The 19,399-nt window shown below is 42.6% G+C and overlaps 1 protein-coding gene across 1 annotated transcript; it reads right to left on the reverse strand.

The window, feature by feature from the left end:
• Positions 1-10,325: 10,325 nt before the first annotated feature.
• LOC133921202 (large ribosomal subunit protein uL29c-like) lies at positions 10,326-13,369 on the reverse strand. Its single transcript, XM_062365989.1, has 2 exons — positions 12,952-13,369; positions 10,326-10,741 (listed from the first exon to the last, which is right to left on the reverse strand). Exons 1-2 carry the CDS (start codon positions 13,297-13,299, stop codon positions 10,598-10,600), a joined length of 492 nt encoding a protein of 163 aa, XP_062221973.1. The 5' UTR covers positions 13,300-13,369; the 3' UTR covers positions 10,326-10,597.
• Between the last annotated feature and the right edge of the window lie 6,030 nt (positions 13,370-19,399).

The raw sequence follows: 19,399 nt of genomic DNA on the forward strand, positions 1-19,399 counted from the left end.
GGTTAATAAAATATGTCAACCTTATTAAGACTAAGACTCAAAGATAAACTTAAGTTATTAATAGTTGGTTCTGTTTTATTCCTCATCTTATCTTAGAGCTAATCGTATCCTCTTCTTGTTGTTAACTAGCCTAAAATTGATCTCTAACTCATCTCTTTCTTAGTGGGTTCAGGATGGCCGCTATGACATTGGTGATGGCTACTCGCGCCAAGGGTGTGAAAGGTTTTCTCGCACTCCTCCATGAAATGCTTTGGCGCGCTAATTTCACATAGGTCCCGGAGTATGCCTGAGGAGTTGGACCCGCTTTGGTGGACTTTTTGGTGACCGTGGACATTCGGGTGCAGATCATTGAAGGCAGGGCCAATCCCCATTACTTTGAAGCAGTTGGGACTTATGAAGAAATGGCAGTCCAGGCGGTGGCGTACAAGGCAATGGCGACCCTGCGTGGTGAACTGCCAGTCCTGCATGGATGGCCGTTCATCTACTTTCCAAGTCGGGGCAACAACACCTACGTGTTTGAAGATGTCCCGGATGTGGCCCCTCTTAATCGCATGGTGGAGTTGGTTCTCTCCTTGGACCACTCTTACCGTTGTATGGACGCCGAGCTTTGGGAAACACGAAGGCGCTACAATCAGCTGTAGCCCACAATGGAGTACCAAGTGCGTTGTGATTTGGTGAACCGCAAGGTGTTGTATCGACATGGCCATATGACACCGTATGGCATGGCACCCTCGACTCATCGTTTTTCGACGGTGACCGGCACACGGGTACCTCATCCCCGTGGCCGCGGTGCGAGAGCATCTAATGCTTTGCAAGTGCCGCAGTTCTACAATGAGGGCTACACTAGGGAAATGCTGTTAGACGAGTCGTTGCACCTCACGCACCCCGATGCCATTGACGATACAGGTTCTACGCAAGCTCATCTCTTAGATAAATTTCCGGAGGACTTTGTTCGGGATCCGTATCGTGGATAGTTTTAAGTCGGTGGAAGTAAGAAAGATGTAATAGGGCGTAGCTTCTTTCGCAAACTCTTGGACGATTAAGTTTAGCCATATTATGCCCTGTGTATGAGACTTGTATGTGTACCTTAATGTTGTATGTGTATTATGACTATTTATGTGTTATTTTTTTTATGTCAAATGGTTTGTATACAATCTATGTGATTTTCTAGAGAAATTGAGCCCTTTTTTTTTCAAATTTTGTTTGAATTTTTTTGTTTATCATTGATAGAATTATGATAAATTTGATAATCCTATTTATCGCTAACCTCTGATAAATTTTTGTTACCAACAAATTTTTCATTGAGTGTGACTACTTTACCGCTCATAAGGATTGCAACCTACTCTTAGCAAGGTAAATTGTAAGTATGTAAATGCGAAAACATAAATAAGGTAAAGAGACAAACTCGGCATAAGCGATTTTTATCCCGTGGTATCAGTGGCACGCAAGCCATCCCTAGTCCACGTTGGAGCTCCACAAAGGATATGCTCCTAGTCGCCAAGTCTCTTTCGGTCACGGCTCTTGAGCTACCAAGTCACCAAGACAAGACCCCAAGCACAATAAGCTACTAAGGTGAGGTCTTATCACTAACCTCTCTTTCGATCACTTGTACGCCGTCTTCACTTCGGAGCTTTAGTCACAAAGACAAGGGCCTCTGTGTCTCTGCATAATCTTCTTACCGTCACTCCACATCAAGTCAGATGGTCAATAAGTTACCGACGAGTCACTAAGACTTTAAGGTGCCGATATACCTCCCGGTTCTAGGCTTTCCACTCTGGTGGACAGTGGTGTCTTAGGTCATGTTTCTGGTGATACTGCTCTTCATTATACGGGTTGCAAGCTTGACAAATAGCTACAACTCCCTTATCCTTTTAGTAATTCTGTGTTTTAGAGCCCCTTTGATCTTGTTCACTCTAATGTAGGGGGACGTGCTCCCTTCATATTGAAATGGGGTCACTCTTATTATGTGATTTTTATCGATGATTATTTGAGATTTACTTGGCTTTACATTTGGTCAGTTTATTTTCATTTATCAACAGTTTACCACTATGATTCATACTCAATTTTACTCTCCCGTTCAACCTTTTCATGCTGACTTTGCTGGTGAGTACATTTGAGATGCGCACCATCACTATCTCACTGACCGGGGTATTCTTTCTCAGTTCTCCTGCCCTGGTGCCTATGCTCAGAATGGTGTTGCTGAGCACAAGCATCACCACATTCTTGACACTGCTCGTGCTCTTCTGATCTCTTCTGACCTTTCGCCTCACTTCTAGGCTGAGGCTGTCTCTATGGCTATCTTTCTTATTAATAGAAATCATCCTCTGTTCTTCAGGGATCTACTCCTTATGAGCTCTTGTTGATAGCAAAAAATGACATGGCCAAATTTTTTGTACATGCTGGATAGTCTGGTGTTTAAGGTCGCGTCATCGCTGGACTATTCGGCATGTGGAATGATGGACTTCTGCAAAATGTTTTGCTCTTTGGAAAAAAATAGTCCGACGGTGCATCTGGTGAAATGCTGGATCATCCGGTGAGTATAAGGGTGATTTATTGCAAAGAATTTTGTTCTTTGGAAAAAATTTGTCCAGTGATGGTTCCAGTGCAAAGGTGAATTTTACATAAAGTTTTGCTCTCTGAAAAAATTTATTCAGTGAGGTGTCTAATGAACGCCGGACTATCCGATGTGCATAGATATGATTTGTTTCAGAGAGTATCGAGGTTTGGGAATTGGTCCGGCAGAAGCCTCCGGCAAGTTCATAGTCTACATCGGGTTATGTAGCGCACATTAGGAAATTGTTTAGGGTTCCAGCCGAATTGAACTCGCCGGATGGTCCGATGTTCACATTTTTATTCTCACTGGACCATCCGGAATTTGAGTCCGAGTCAACTTGAAATTTTAGATCTGTACAGATTCTTTTCATGTTTTCGGCCAAACAGGGCGTGTGTAGGCTAGGGTTAGAGTCGTATTCCACAAGGGTCAAGTCCAAAGCTGCCCCTATAAATAGTTGAGGGGGTGGAGACCGACTGCAACACATCACATCAGTCAATTGCAAAATTGCATCTACTCTCATTTTTCTGTTCTTTCCTACACATTAGGGTAGTTTATGGTTGTTTCCTCGCTACTACTTCAAATTCCCGTGATTTGGGTGGCAATTCTTTGTTGATTTGCTTGTAAATCGTCTGGGCGGCAGCTCTCATAGTTGCCAGTTGAAATTCTTTGCTTATTTGCTCATAAACAAGTTATGTGTTCGCTACAAAAAGCGATAGTTATCAAGGGCGTATTTGTGTGTTGCACGGGATTACTAAATTCCACGCCAACATTGCCTCTATGCCACACCACCTGGCTACAACCATCTTCAGTGCTTTGGATGTGTCTGTTGTGTTCTTCTTCCACCTAGTGAATGCACTAAGCTGTCTGGTTAGTTAGTTGAGTGTGTTTCTGTTGGGTACACTACGAAGCACAAGGGTTGTCGTTGTTATGACCCTGTTGCTGGTCGGATGAGGATATCTCTGGATGTCACCTTTGACGAATCCTGTTCTTACTACCCTCGCACTTCCACCAGTACTCCATCCACTTCAGCAGAGTCTCTCTCTTTCCTGATCCTTCCTAATTTATATTTTCCACTGTCATTATGCTCCACACCGCTACCACTATCCCCAACTCCTTTGCCACCACTGCCATCATCTCCATGCTCACCACCTTCCACTCCACCTTCAGTTGGTTCACCACCTCCTTTGATGGTTCCTCCTTCTCATGATATCACTCACTTCTACACCTGTTGTTCACAACATCCTCCACCACATGACTCCTCTCTGTCCCTTCTCAGACCTGCTTTAGAGTCTCCACCTCGGTATAATCTACGTGATCGTCGTACTGTTCGGCCACCTAAGCGATATAGCTTCACAGCTATTTCTCTTGTCGAGCCCGTGACCTACCGAGAGGCCATTGTTCACTAGGAGTGGCAACATGCTATGGCTAAGGAGATTGCTGCTTTGGAACGCACTGGCACTTGGGATCTTGTTCCTTTGCTATCTCATGTCACTCCCATCACTTGCAAGTGAGTCTATATAAGGTCAAGACTCGCTCTGATGCCTCTCTTGAGCACTACAAGGCTCGTCTTGTGGCTCATGATTTTCAGCAGGAACACGGTCATGACTATGATGAGACTTTTGCTCCAGTTGCTCACATGACCATTGTTCAGACTCTTTTGGCTATTGCCTCTGTTCGCCAATGGTCCATCTCTCAACTAGATGTCAAGAATGTTTTTTTCAATGGCGAGCTGCATGATGTGGTCTACATGTAGCCACCTGCAGGATACCCTGTTCCTAATGGCATGGTCTGTCATATGTGTCGCTCTCTATATGGTCTCAAATAGGCTCTTTGGGCTTGGTTTGAGCGCTTCTCTTATGTTGTTACTAATGCTGGCTTTCAGCCTAGTGACCATGGCTCAGCTCTCTTTATTCACACTTATCCTCATGGTCGCACGCTTCTTCTTCTCTATGTTGATAACATGATCATCACAGGTGATGACTCTCAGTTCATTGACTTTGTGAAGAAGCGTCTCAGTGACAAAATCTTGATGTCTGACTTGGGCCCCATTCACTACTTCGTTGGGATCAAGGTCTCTTCCACGCCTAACAATACCTACCTCTCTCGGGAGAAGTACATTTAGGACCTTCTTGCTCGTGTTGCTCTCACCGATCACCGCATAGCTGAGACACCTATGGAGCTTGGTGTTCACTTGCGGCTCACTAACAGTGAGCCTCTTGAAGACCCACTCAATATCACCACCTAGTCGGGAGTCTTGTCTATCTTGGGATCACTCTGTCCACATCCTCGGTCAGTTTGTTTCTACTCCCACTGAGCTACACTACACCCACCTTCTCCATGTTCTACGCTACCTTCATGGCACCGCTTCTTGTCGTCTTTTCTTTCCTCGCTCCAACTCACTCTAGCTTCAGGCGTACTCTGATGCAACCTGGGCTAGTGATCACTCAAATTGCCATCCATTCTCTACCTATTGTGTTTCCTTGGATCCTCTTTGGGTGTCTAGAAAAGCAAAAAGCAAACAGCTATTTCTTGTTCGAGTGCTAAGGCTGAGTTGCAGGCCATGGCGGCGTTGACAGCTGAGGTCACCTGTCTACGATGGCTCCTTGAGGAGTTTGGTGTGGTGGTTACTGCACCAACTCCTCTCTCTCCTCTAACAACACTGGTGCGATCAGTATTGCTCGGGATCCCGTGAACTTACCAAACACATCGGCGATGATATATGAGATCGCAGGTGCAGGTTGAGGTTGTCTCTCTTCGCTACGTGCGTTCAGAGCTTTAGTTAGCCAATTTCTTCATGAAGGCACATACGAGAGCACAACAAAGCTATTTCCTTTCCAAACTCTGTGTTATAGATCCACCATGAGTTTGAGGAGGGAGGGTTAGATATATGTATGTGTAGCTTGATTTTTCCCTCTAATTGGGGGGTTTTCTACATATATACCTTGTCAATTCTAGTCCTTTTGGGCATGGAATAGAGTTGGGTTGCTTAATTCCAATAGAGTGAAGTTTATGTGCTATGCCACAACATATAGAATAGAAAGCTGTGTGGCCTTCTTTTCCGAAGAAAAGCTTGCGTTCTATCCAAGTTGTGAATGTTTTCTTGAAGAAATGCTATGAGGTGATCCACAATAAAAGAAACGTTTATATGCTACTATAAGAAAGAAACTTGTCTTCTCAGGCAGTTACAGGAGTTGACTGATCTGTTTTATCAAAAGCGTGACAGAAAGCAAGTTGCATTAATAGGAAGAATAGATCCAAACAGCTAAAATATATGCTGCTGTCACTGATAATATTTAATTATAGTAATCATGCATCAATCATGAGCTTTTCTGAAGCACTACTAGTGTTTTTCCTTAGTCAGTTGTAACTATGTCCTTGTCTTGTAGCTTGAAACTTTTTACATATTAGCTTTCTTTTCAAATGCTATGCTTTCTTGTGAGCAGGTAAGAGTTTATGCCTTTTCCTCAAGACATTGATGGCTAGCATTAATAAACTCAATTTAAATCTCTAACAATAACAGCACAGCTTTATGTGACACCGACAAGTACCAATTTATAGGCTTTTTTCCAATAAAAAACCAAAGCTTAAGCTTTTCTTACACGAAGTTGTGAAAAGAATGTGGTCCAATCTTGGTATAGTTGAATGAATACATTTGGAACAAGAAAACAAATCAAGGCGCTAACTAATTTACGATGCTATATAGGTTGGACACTGTATGAAGCTTCCTATGTCACTAAAGAAAAAAAAAACATGGAGGTACAAGATCATATTACAGAGTAGTTGAAACTGGGAAAGAAAAATGCACAAAAGACAAACCCATCCTAGTCAGTCCGTAGTACTATGCTTCAATATTTCAAACAGCCCTGCTGTTAGTATTCCTACGATCTTCATGTTTGATATAATATCTCACCTATGTTGAATTTAGTCACAAAATAATGAAAATGGATTTTGTGCCCCTAGGGTCAGATGCACCCTCACACCATTGGAGATGCATCGGGATACGTGATATGCCATGTTTTTGTTCAAAAATAAATTTCAAATGCTGTAGCCTTCATCCCAGTGCATACTGACGGTACGGTGCAATGTGCTCCTAGAGGGTTCCTTCGCTTTTTCTCAGGATCATGATTTAAATAGAGATGATTTATGTATAACAGTAACCTCCTACCCTGATGTGAATTCTCAACAGGTGCTAACATAATTTAGATATAAAATGATTATGGAATGTGAAAGTAGTATTGTAGTAGTAATCTGATTCTGATCATGTGCCATACGAACATTTTCCTACTTAACCTTTAATTAGGAATTTGAAATTTGCTAACTGTGAATCTGGAATCAATGTAAAGAAATATATAACAGGAGATGGGTAAAACCCTAATGCCAACCAGAGGGTTGCATGGCTCTAGCAACTTGCACTGGATATTGGTTTTGACACCAGGGCCAAATTTCTATCAGAGAAGAAACTGAACAGTGAACAAAGCTTTTGCTTTGCATCAGTCAGGAGGTATTGGAGTTGTTTTGTGCTATTGATCTGACATTCAACCACCTCTAAACCTGTCTTTTTAGTACTACCATATTACTAAAACTAGTTCGATATAAATATGTCCAAAGTTTTGATGTTACCTATGAAAATCTGTGTAGCATAAGACAGAGAAGACATTGACAAGCTTTCTGCATATGTCTATCCTTAATTATAGCTGGTTTGTACAGAACAAACTTTTTTTTCTGCATGAATAATCAAACTATGTATGTGGTGATCATACAAGGACAAATTAATTAGACCCTTCATTTCTCATATACCCAAGCAATGCATTACTAGCACATCGCTACTGAAATATGATGACGTGGAACTTTTCTCAAAAGACTTGAATGGATGTTACCTTCAGTTATCAGCATCTCAAATAATCAAGGTCCTAACACTCCAACCACAGGACTAGTACTGGGTAGGCACCCACTGGAAAATAGGAAAAGGCATGTGCCTACTCATAAAACTGGCGATAGATCCAGCCTGGTAGCTCTATCCAGCAACAACTGCCTCGCACTCTGGAGTCTAGAGAGGCCTATATGAGCATCTCCAATAATAAAAAAAATAGCTGCTATCTCTTATTTTTTAGCACATTTTTCAAAAGATCTTATTCTTAATTTTTCATACTTTATCATGCTTAGAACTATCACTTATTTTCCCTACTTCAAGAACTAGCTCTATAAGATTTCTCTCTATGTCAACAAGATTCTTCTTTACGTTAATTTTATCTTCACCCCACTCACTTCTCTCCTCTTTGCATGCAACAATAATAAGACCTAACTACTATCTACAACCACTAGAGCTACCCTAAATGTCTGCTCTCAGAGCAAGTCCCCAAGTGAAATCAAGGGAACTCTGCTAAACAGCACTTTTCAGTTTTTAATTTATCGAATGAAATTCATGAAAGTGATTCACCAAAATGAACTAGATGCTACAAGCTAAAAAAATTAGATTCGCTTAATTTATTTTCCATATAGAATCATTTTCTCCATAAAGTTTACCTAGAGAATCACTTTCAACCATATAATCATTTTTCTCAGAGAATTACTCACCTCAAAGAAATTAGATCAAAGAGAGCTCTACCAAACGACGCCTGAATCCAGCATACTTTAGGGTGATTATAACAGGACACATAGGTGCACAAGGAGGCACAAGAACATAAATCTAAGGGTGTGTTTGGTTGTCCGCATGAGGTTTTGTAGAGCTGCATCGTATATCCTGGATGAGTGGAAGCAGGCTGAGGGGATCCGTATTCTGGAAAAGAAGTATGTTTGGTTGGTTGGATAAGCGGATGCAGGTAGATTTTGAGTTTGTGTTTGGTAGGTTGAATCTCAGACTGCATGTGGGGATTCGTTGTCACTGACGAGTGGGCCCCGCGTCGGCCAGGCTGCATCCCGCCAGCCAGGACGGCACCTACGGTCGATTCGGCCTGCTCCCGGCATGCAGCACGCGCGCGTATTCGCTGCACCCGCGGCTGCAGCGCGCTCCGTCGCTGCACCCATCCAAACGCGCTGCTCCCTCGTCGTATACTGCTGTGGCTGCACGCGCGGCTGCATGCACGCACGGCTGCGCCCATCCGAACACGCTCTAAGTGGCCAGGGCGGCGCAGGGAGACACAAGAACACCATTTTCAAATGTTCGATAAGATACTGAAATTTGGTGGATAAGGTACTGCAATTCCAACAAAATTGTTGTATTAAGTTAGTTACCATGTTTAATGCTTCAGATTCAATTATACTCTTCATTTGGGTTAACAATTTTCCCTAGCATCAGGAAAAGAGTCCAAATAAGGTGCGCAATCTGGACAGTGTCTGGATATGATCATGTTTACAAAGGTGCTTCGGCAGCTTCTTAACTAGTAAGAGCATCCTCTCGCAAAAACTTGTTATCAGTGAACGAATTAAGCAATTTGGATGTTTAAGCAGACTGAATAGCAAACAAAATACCTCCTTAAAAGGTTAAGATACCAATTTAGAGAAAACTATACATGGTATTTTCTCTCCTTTCTTTTATTAACATCCTTTTCTTATTTTGATGGTGTTAGGTAAGCATCAACACAATTATTTCTTTATGTTTTGTTGTCACTTCTTTGGCAATAGGAATGCTTATGAATCACTGCTATAATTCATCTCTATTACTGGTCAACAACATTTGATGGTAAAGGCGAACTTCTCACTTCCTACGTTGCTCATTCGCAATCTCTAAGCAAAAATAAAAAATAACCAACATATGTTGTCATATTTACTAAAATAGATAATATGTTCCCGTATTTACAAATTTAGCATGTGTATTCGGTACCTCGTTTGCCAAAAATGTGTTTTTAGCACCTGAGGTGCCGAAACATGTTTGAATTTTTTTATTCAAATTGAATTAAAAAGAGAATATCACATAAAATGATAAAAATGCATACAAATAGAGCATCTATGAACTCACTTTTTCACTAAATAACCTAGGGTTGAAAATATTTTTATAAATTAGTACATCACATGAGAAGAATATTAATAAAAATTTTTTAGATTTTTGATAATTTATTTGAGACATTAAAATTGCTAGAATTTATAAAAGTAAGCTTATTTGAAAATTTTAATTAAATATTGGCTCATGATTTTTGATGAAACCAATTAAAAACGGGTTGCTAGTGAGCTATAGTTTGCACACAAAAACATTTAGAATTTTTTAACTATTTTTTACTTTCAAATAAAATCGAGAGTTAAATAAAAAAAACTTAAATATGTGTGTACAACTGTTTGCTAGCTTCTTCTAGCACGCGAGAGCGCACAAGAACGGAAGAGTTATATTCGGCAGGTGAAGAGCCAAATATTGTATTGTATTCGGCAGGTGAGATACTAAATACGGTGCACAATACCGTATTCGGTACCTCTACACGTTTTTATGAGCAAAGTGCCGAAAACTCATACTAAATTTGTAAATACAATAACATGCTGTTTATTTTAGTAAATAAGGTCACATATGTTGGCTATTTTTAGATTTTGTCCCAATCTCTAGTGTCTGAAGCTTCACTGATCGTACTGTACCACTAATGGTCTTATGGCCAGTCTCACCAACTGATGTTCTAGGATGTTGGAGGTTGGCAAGAGTATTATTGTAGTCCAGCAATATGTTACATAACAATGGTATAAACTACTGATAAAATACATAATTTATCTTGGCAACTACTTTTTCTACCTACTAAAATCGAGGTAAGAAAGCCCTCAGATGACATTGATTTGATTATGACAAGAAAGTGCGTATGTTCGGGCGCAAATAGCTGCCCATTCTCGATTACTGGATAGCATACACTTCTAAAGTGCAGTGTCATATGACAAGCATAGATTTTAAGGAAACTGAAATTTACAAAAGAGATTAACAACTGAACTTCAGGTTTAGATAGAAATACTTAATAAAATGTTAATCTGGATATAAAACAAAATGAAATAAGGGTTGAAACTACAGGCAGAAAGAAACCTTCCTGCAACACTCGCATGAAACGACTTCTGCAGATTGCCATCTTTTGCTGCTTTCTACTCCTCCTTGTTCTCCCTTAGAGATGGTGGTGGTCTAACCACAATGCTCTGCTTCCATTTCCTATCAAGCTTCCGGGACAGTCTCTTGTTGATTCCTTGTTCAATTTCCCGCTCTCTTTTCACAGTCAGCATTCGAGCAATCTGATGTAAAGATGACAATATCAGTAAACAAACAATTCTGAAGATATGTTCCCGTTGGAAAAAAGAATAGTAAGGAAGTGCAAAAACAATATTAAGTTGATAAATTCCTTTCTGAAAATGCTAACTCCACTGATCAGGCCACATTAGAGGAACAAAGGTTTGGATTAATCTGCAACATACTGTTTGTTCTAGTTCTAGTAGTGTCTAGTGCAGTGATGAAGATTTGAAGCAGGTGATAAGCATGATTCCTATTCATCTTATTGTGGGTTCTTTTCTTATATAATGGAATAAACAGCGTCCCAGTCTCTGCATCTAGAGATGCACACAGCCAAACAAGTTCTTATTCTAAGCTCTTAAGCACAACATTGTTTTCTCTTCTTCTTTTTTTTGAAAAATAAGCAGGAGAATTGTTCTTTCATTTAAGCAGGGGAAGCATGCCAAGGTTTACATGCATGTGTTACACAAGAAAGATAAAAACTGCCTCAGGGTAAACATCGGTAAACAGACCCCCGCACACCATCCTTCGCAACCCAATTTCCGCCTTGATGTAGCTGAAGACCTGCTCTGGTTGTTGCATCTTGCCTTCGAAAACTCTTCTGTTGCGCTCTTTCCATAAATTTCAAACGTGTATATCAGAATTGCTGCAGCATTGCACTTTTGATCAGCCATGAGGTGAAGCAAGGCCTCAAGCCACCATTGTGCAATTGAGTGATCATCTGTCGGTATTGGGATCACATTGCCCGACCAGTTGCTGAGAATATTGTTTCTATGCCATGCAAGTATTTCTCGTATACAGTGAACTATGTTCATCATGTTCTGGCTTGCAAAATTCTTAATCTGCATTTGGCTGTTCTCAGAAACAAAGTTCTGGCCCATTTTCAATGCAGATTGTAGTGTCATTTGCGAAAGCTATATGACTATATATGTGTTTTACATTCACTGAAATCCAAATAAAGGTGCATAAATGTAAGCCTATAGAGATTAACCTCTGATATGTGAAATATGTCCGTGAAATCAACTTATTAAAAAAAAGAGAGCAAATTTCGCTTTGAACCATGTATTAGTACTCTTGTGCACTTTGAACTATCTTGAATAACAAGTGCCACTTTGAACCATACAGTTTGCACAAATCTTTCAACTTACACCATGTCTAAGCAATGGGCCTTTGACCATGTTCGCGTGGCTAGAAGATCCATCTATCTCAGCACCACGTGTTTAACTGGAAAGGCATCCTACGTGTCTAGGGCATTGTTGCATACTCGTTCCTCCTGCCTCATGGTGTTCGCTCATTGCCGTCGCTAGAAGATAGGGAACAGAATGCGGCGAACAGATTAAGGTAACGGAGAGTGCCAAGAGATTGCCGGAAGAGGATCGCACTAGGATCATCCGAACTTGTCTAGATTGGATCCCACTACTCATGAGGTAATAGATCACTTAAAATTGGTTGTTTCAGTGTTCTCATGTTGAACCTGAGATCTCTATTCTTCTTGGTCAATTTGGTTTGACAAGGTTGTGATTTTTAGGGAAGGAGATTTCAATTTCATGGTACGTGAGAATGCAGGTGCATGATTGGGGGTAATGTAATATTGTAGTTGATGCGATGAAATAAGAGTTTAGTTCAGGTGAAAGAAGAACACATAGGATGGCTTTCCAATGAATACGTGGCGTTGAGATGGATGGATCTGCTAGCCATGTGAACATGGTCAAAGGACCATTGCTTAGACATGGTGCAAGTTGAAAGATTTGTTTAAATTGTATGGTTCAAAGTGCCACTTGTTATTCAACGTGGTTCAAAGTGCACCAAGTGCACTAATACATGGTCCAAAATGAAATTTGCTCTAAAAAAAGGTGTTTTGCAGTTGTCAAACCATCAGTATAAACCACTGGTAAAAACGAGTACAATTTCAACTTATGATTCAAATTCGACGAACAAATCGGCAAGTAACTGCAAGTCCGCTCTATCTACTTGATATCAGAGCCACTGTTCCGGTCACCAATCAATTTATTTTTAGCTCTTTAGCAGTGAAGCACATATTAGAATTCGATGAAAACTACTGCGAAGTGAGCATATCGGACCATATCACCATACGACTCTCCAAGTACCCATGGTTTGGCAAAACAAAAGTTCATAAATTAACACATTCCACAAAAATATGCTACTTTACCAAATGAACTCGACAACATCATAACCAAGGGAGTAAGAGGTATACCCTCTTGCGCATGCGGCAGAACTCGCTGTTCTTGAACTCCTGGCGCGCGGAGCGCTTGAGGCGGAGCAGGAAGAGCTCCCCCTTGAGGTCCACGACCTCCTCCTCCAGCTGCTCCGTCGTCATGCCCCGGATCTCCTCCAGATCCTGCTCCCTCTTCGCCATCGGCGCCACCGCGGCCGCGGGGCCCCTTCCCGCCGGCTGCGGCGCCGCCGCCAGTCCAGGGAAGAAACGTGTCGCCGGCGTGCCACCTGTGCGGGGCCCGAGGAAGGCCGTGCGAGGCGCGGAGGTCGCGACGCCGCGTGGAATGGAGGCGAGGGGTGACGCCGCGGCGAGAGACATCGTCGCCATAGTTCTTCCGCTGCGCTCGCGCTGTGGCAGTTTGGGCTCGAGGTCGAGGATAAGGGGATGATGGGGAGGTTTATCCGGTTGTCTTGGTGGGCTTGTCGGCTCGAAGCTTAAAGCATAATCCTCGGATCATAGTTACGTGTTGATAGCGAAAAATGATATAGTTAAATTTTGGGGTATTTGTAAATATCTCTCTGATTTTTTATTTTTTTAAAGAATGTCACTCGAATGACAGTTTTAATTGTATTTTTACAATTTTTTAGTGGTAAGCTTACAATAACACCAGGAGTAATAGTTTCTTTGTAATTATTCTTTAAATTTTTTTACATGCTAAATATTTTGGTGTTTAAAGTTATATCATTGGTTAACTATCCGGTGTGTGAAATGATGGAATTCTATACAAAAGTTTGCTCTCTAGAAAAATTGCTCCAGTAATATCTTTGGTGAAACACTCGATTATTCGGTGAGTATAGCTCAAATCTTATAAAAAGTTTTGCTCTCTAGCAATATTAGTCTGGCAAGTTATTCGACGATCGTTGGATTATCCAGCATGTTCAAAGGAAATTCTTGCAGAGAAATTGCTCTCTGGAAAAATCTGTCCAGCGAAGTATAAGATGATCGTCGGATCACCCAGCGCGTTCAAAGGAAATTCGTGCAGAGAAGGTGCTCTCAGGAAAAATTGTTCCGATGGAAGCCTCTGGTGAGTTCATTTATTGCGTCAGATCATTTGATGTTCATTAAATAGAATTTAGGTTTTTTGCCTGATTAAACCTGAGGATGGTCCATTGTTCATATTTTTGTTCTTGTTGGACCATTCGGTGTTCAGTCTGAGTTGACTTGGAATTTTAGATTGATTCAGATTCTTTTCATGTTTTTGGCCAAACAGAACGCGCGTAGGCTAGGGTTAGAGTTATATTCCATAATGGTCAAGTCCAAGTCATCCCTATGAATAGTTGAGAGAGTTGAGGCGATTGTAACACATCAGTCAATCGTCAAGTTTCACATCTAGTTTCGTTTTTCTTTCCTACATATTAGGGTTAGCTCTGCTGCTCCAAATCCCCACGGTTTGGACAGTTTTTCTTTGTTGATTTGCTTGTAAATCAATCGGGCAACGACTCTCACAGTTATTGTTTGAAATCTTTTGCTTGTTTGCTCATAAATAAGTCGTGATTTTCCTGCGAAATTGGGATAGTTGTCCAGGATTTAAGAATTTGTGTGTTGCACAGGTTGCAAAATCTTGTGCCAACACAAATTGGCGACTTCACTGGAAACGACAGTTCTCCATCGACTTCAACACCTATGGTTTCTGCGTCAATCCCCTCCCTAACTATTGTGCCATGGCTAATGAGGAAGCCGAAATCAAACCTAATAACATCATCGCACCGACGTTTGAAGAGATTCTTGAGGATGATTGCCAAGCCATTGAAGCTCAAAAGCCAAGATAAGGGGTGATCAAGAAGAGCGATTCAATGTTGATCATCTATGCAAAAACTGAGGTAAACTCAATATAAGTGTGAAAGGACCGAATGACCTAAGAGGGAGGGTGAATTGGGTAATTAAAAACTTCTATCAAAAACTAAAACAAATAACAACATTAACCTATAAGAAAGGAAATACGACTACACGAACAAACTAGGAGAAGGCAACAAAAACAAGCAAACAAAGACACTTAGAAAAAGCGGAAAGGAAAGCTTAAAAAAAGTAAATGCCCAAATTAATTGTGAAATAGTAAAGGGATGGACAAGAGAACACCGGATTTTTTTTAGGTATTGAGGAGTTGACACTCCCCCAAGTCCTCGTTGGAGCATCCACAAAGGATATCGCTCCCTCTTGAGTCACGAAGTCTCGAGTGCTCACTCATGATTATCACTTCTTCATCTTCGGATTGACGAGCATTAAACCAAGAACATAGCTCTTTCCGGAGCTCCTACAAGAACTCCAAGAGCTCACCAAGACACATCTAATCACCAAAGACTGGCTAGATGTTGCCAACCACCAAGAGTAATAAGCTAATAGCTTCACTTGACCAAGATCAAAACTAGACTACAGCTAGGTACACACTTGCTACTCTTCAAGCACTAAAGATGTCATTAACCTTCAATTAAGAACTTTGGAATTCACTCAAGTGCACTCTCTTGCTTCTTGATGACACACATAACGTATGAGCTCTTCTGGGGTCACAAGAGTACCAACTGAAACAAGTGAGGGAGTACTGTTAACACAGGATAATCCGGTAAAAATCTCCTCACAATCACCGGACAATCCAGTAAGTACAAAATTCAAAGTCCCACTGTGCTAGCTGTCATTAGCCATTACTGTTGAGGAAAGTTTGGTGTATGCATCCGGTGAGCATACCTTTAGCACAGGACCATCCGGTTCGTTAACCTTTATTTTTCAAACAGCTGCAAACTTCTCTGTAAAAATTAGTCCGGTGATTCCACTTGACATCACTAGACCATCAGATGAGTATAGCTTCTTCTGGAACCAATAAACCTTCTCTTCAAGAATTGCTCCAGTGTAAGAGTCCAGTGTACATACCATGATCACTGGACCATCCAGTGAACTGAGCTTCATACTTCATCACTTGGAATCGCCTTTGGAATAAATAGTCTGGTGCTTTCATCATTACATCATCGGATAATCCGGTGAGTTGAACTTCATTTTTCCTGGATAATTCCACTCTGCTAAAATTAGTCCCGTGCTCTTTCCAAACTAACACCAGACTATTCGGTGAAACACTTATTTCTATCTTGATTAACAAATCATGCTCCGATGAGAGCAAGCTTCACAAGACCGGACCATCTGGTGAAGCTAAATTCACTGAGCTTGTCCAATTTAACCTTTTCTTGAGCTCTAACTTCACGACATCTCAATCATAGGCTTCTATGAGCTACCTAATGCTAGAGATTCAGAAGTGTGCATCAAATAAAGTCTAGACTCAACTATGCCAAGCTACTACTCTTAACCTCTTTTTATAGTACGATCGAAAGAAGACATATACCACTCTAAGTGTCCTTCATCTCCTTTTCGACACTTAGAACTAAAAGATCCTTAATCTTCTTGCAAATGTCATTTGATCATTCATATAATCCACTTAGGGACCAAGAATACTCAATCATTATGAACTCAATTTTTTATTCCCTTCAAAATAAATTATTAGTCATAATGATATGATTGTCATTAATCACCAAAATACTTACCACTTACCTAGTGGCCTAGATGCTACAATCTCCCTCTTTTGGTGATTGATGACAACACATATAAGAAGATAAAGATATGAAATGAAGAACACCTTATCATGCTAGGCAATTTACATTATCTAACAATAAAGCAAGAGAAAGCCTATCACTAGAATAATCTATCATGCTAGTACAAATAGAATTAAGCATGCATGAACTAAAACCCAATGTGATGACAAGCTAAACACATCGATTAAGAAACAAATAGTCTGTCATTACATCAAAATTCATAATATCCAACAAGCCAAACCTAACTACCTAAAAACCTAAACTCCCCCTGAAACAAAAGCTCTCTAGCCACTCAAGCTAAGACTTTCTCTCCAACTCCCCTAACACTAGACTCTCTCCTCCAATGGCATCTAAGCACCAAAAAGAGAACCCTACTAAGTACCCAAGGCCGTAGGAGACGAAGGAGCCGACGCTGTCGAAGAAAGTTGCACCACGAACTGAGAAGCATCGAACTCGGAGTCGGAAGAGTCGTGCTCGGCTGCAACGATGGCAATGACAGGAGAGAGGGACCCTGCTGAAGGCTGAACAGATGTAGAAGGAGCAGGAACCTCTATCAACATTGTTTCGGGATGTGGGTCAAAGCTGGAAGTATCGACACCCTGAGCTGTTGTCTACTAAAGAGTGGTCTCAAGCTCATCAAAAACTAACTACACAACAGAAGGAGGCACGACTGAGGGGTGCTAAATAGGGACGGTCAGTTGCGGAGAGTCCTCAAAGATGAGAGGCCTAGTGGTCAGAGGTGATATCAACGAAGGGAACACTGACCTCTGAGAAGCACCAGCAGGTAGAGAGAGGACTTCGGTGGTGACAAGTGCTGAAAGAGGGAAGCTTGACGTCTGAGTACTCAAGAGACCACCAACACTATATGGGAGAGAACTCGAGGCTAGAGCTGGTGCTGGAGGTGCAGCTGGCAACTGAAGACCTGTATGCTGAAAAAGGAATGAGAACATCCTAGCGTTGTTCTCTCGCTCTGTCTAAAGCACTACAAACATGGCATGCTGCTACTACTGCTACTGCTGGAGTGACTACATGAGCACTGTCTGATGCTCCTACTAGCGAAGCATATTAGCTTGAAGCTTCGCCTGCATCTCTGCCTGGTTGCCATCTGCTGCTACATCATCATCTGCTGTTGTTGCATCTGTTGGAAAAAGAGGGTAAACTCTGAAGGTGATGCAGCAGGAGGTACAGAAGGTGTCATCTTAGGTACTGAAGAGAGTGGAACTGAGGTATGCAGTGTAGCCTGAGAAGAACCTCCTGTCTCAGCATCGTGAGACCTAGCGACTAGAGGGAAGTACTTGACGTCCTCTAAGTCTCAGTCACTGCTGTTGTCTATGTCAAAGATGGCATAAGGGAGCTCTTCTTCGACCTCTGTTAGGGCCAAGTCCTTAGCTACTGTTCTCTCCCTCTCCCCAACTGGGATCTGCTCCTGAGCATGAACCATGACACGCTGACCATAGCGTCTGTCTATAGGAGCATCGAGGATACTGTCACATCCTGAAATCGTAATCACATAATTAAGCATAATCATGCATCATAAGCATCGCGTTTAACTTTGAGCAATTTTATTTTGGAACTCTAGAGTACCTTGTTTTGGATTATAAAAAGAGAGAAAAAATAGATTTTTTCAGTTAAAATGAACTAGTTTCCCTAACATGTGGGACCCACCTAGCTGGCCCCACCGCCTCACACACTCTTTTCCACTCCCACCAGCAGCCCTCTCTCTCACCCACCCACTCCCTCTCCCTCCCGTGCTCTCTCTTACTCTCTTGCTCTCCCAATCGACCAAGAGAAAAAGGAGAAGGGGAGGAGAAGAAAGGAGAGGGGGAGAAGCAAGGGGAGGCCAAGGAGGGGTCCCCGGTAAGCTCCCCCACTGCAGCCGGCCGAAGGTCGTCCTCCCCCATCGAGCTCAAGCACATCGGCCACCTCTTCTTCCTCCTTAAGCTGGCCACCACCTCCCTAGCTTCATCTTGAGCTCTGACCCTTCCCTAACCCCGAAGGCCAAGCCATAAGCTTGCTAGAACGTGGTGAGCACCCCAACCCCCTCCCAATTCATTCCCATGGTTAGATCTACCGACATCGAGCACAAAAGAGCTCAACAATGGCCGCCACCACCATTGGAGGTAATAGCTGAGTTTCGGTCATTTTTTGCTTATACATGTTATCCTACGCTGTCGGTGAATCAAGAACCGGGGGTCCCCGAACCCCGAGGCCAGGCCAGCAATCCACCACGTGGCGCCATCCCGCGGAGTTTTCTCCGCTAGGTAAAAAAGATTAAGTCCCGAGAGAGGGCGCTTGGGGCCACAGTCAGTGGTCCCCGAGTACCCAAGTTCCCCGATAATCTGCGAAGTCTAAGTGCCGGGAAGAAAGTGCTCGAGGAGGTATATGGTGACCCCCGAGCACCCGAGTCCCCCGACGATCAGGAAAGCTAAGTACCGGGAGAAGTGTGCCCGGGGCCGCGAGCGGTGGCCCCCTGGGCACCCAAGTACCCCGAGGACCCACTGAAGGAAGTTCCGGGAGAGAGTGCTCGGGGCTGCGAGCAGCGGCCCCCGAGCACTCGGTCCCCCGAAGGCCCGTACAAGTGTGCCCGGGAGAGAGTGCTCGAGGAGGTGAATAGTACCCCCGAGCGCTCGGTTCTCCGAGGACCAAGGAAGGGCATTCTCGGGAGAGAGTGCTCGGGGAGGTGAACAGTGACCCCCGAGCACTCGGTTCCCCGACGACTCGGAGAGCCCCCTGACAGTGGCCCCCGCAGGGGCCAACTGATGAGGTGTCAGCCAGTCAAAGGCCCAAGGCCGTATTTAAAGAGCGCGCGTGGCCTGTCACCCCCAACTGCTCCCGCCACGCTCGGTGTCAGTTCT

Source organism: Phragmites australis, chromosome 6 (genome assembly GCF_958298935.1).
Source record: "Phragmites australis chromosome 6, lpPhrAust1.1, whole genome shotgun sequence".
Taxonomy (NCBI): domain Eukaryota; kingdom Viridiplantae; phylum Streptophyta; class Magnoliopsida; order Poales; family Poaceae; genus Phragmites; species Phragmites australis.

Bases quoted from the DNA above. Each gene is read 5' to 3' on its own strand.
- LOC133921202 (XM_062365989.1), bottom strand. From the start codon at position 13,299: ATGGCGACGATGTCTCTCGCCGCGGCGTCACCCCTCGCCTCCATTCCA. The intron at 10,742-12,951 runs GTATACCTCTTA...TCTTTACATCAG, and splicing joins TCTGCCGCATGCGCAAGAGG to ATTGCTCGAATGCTGACTGT.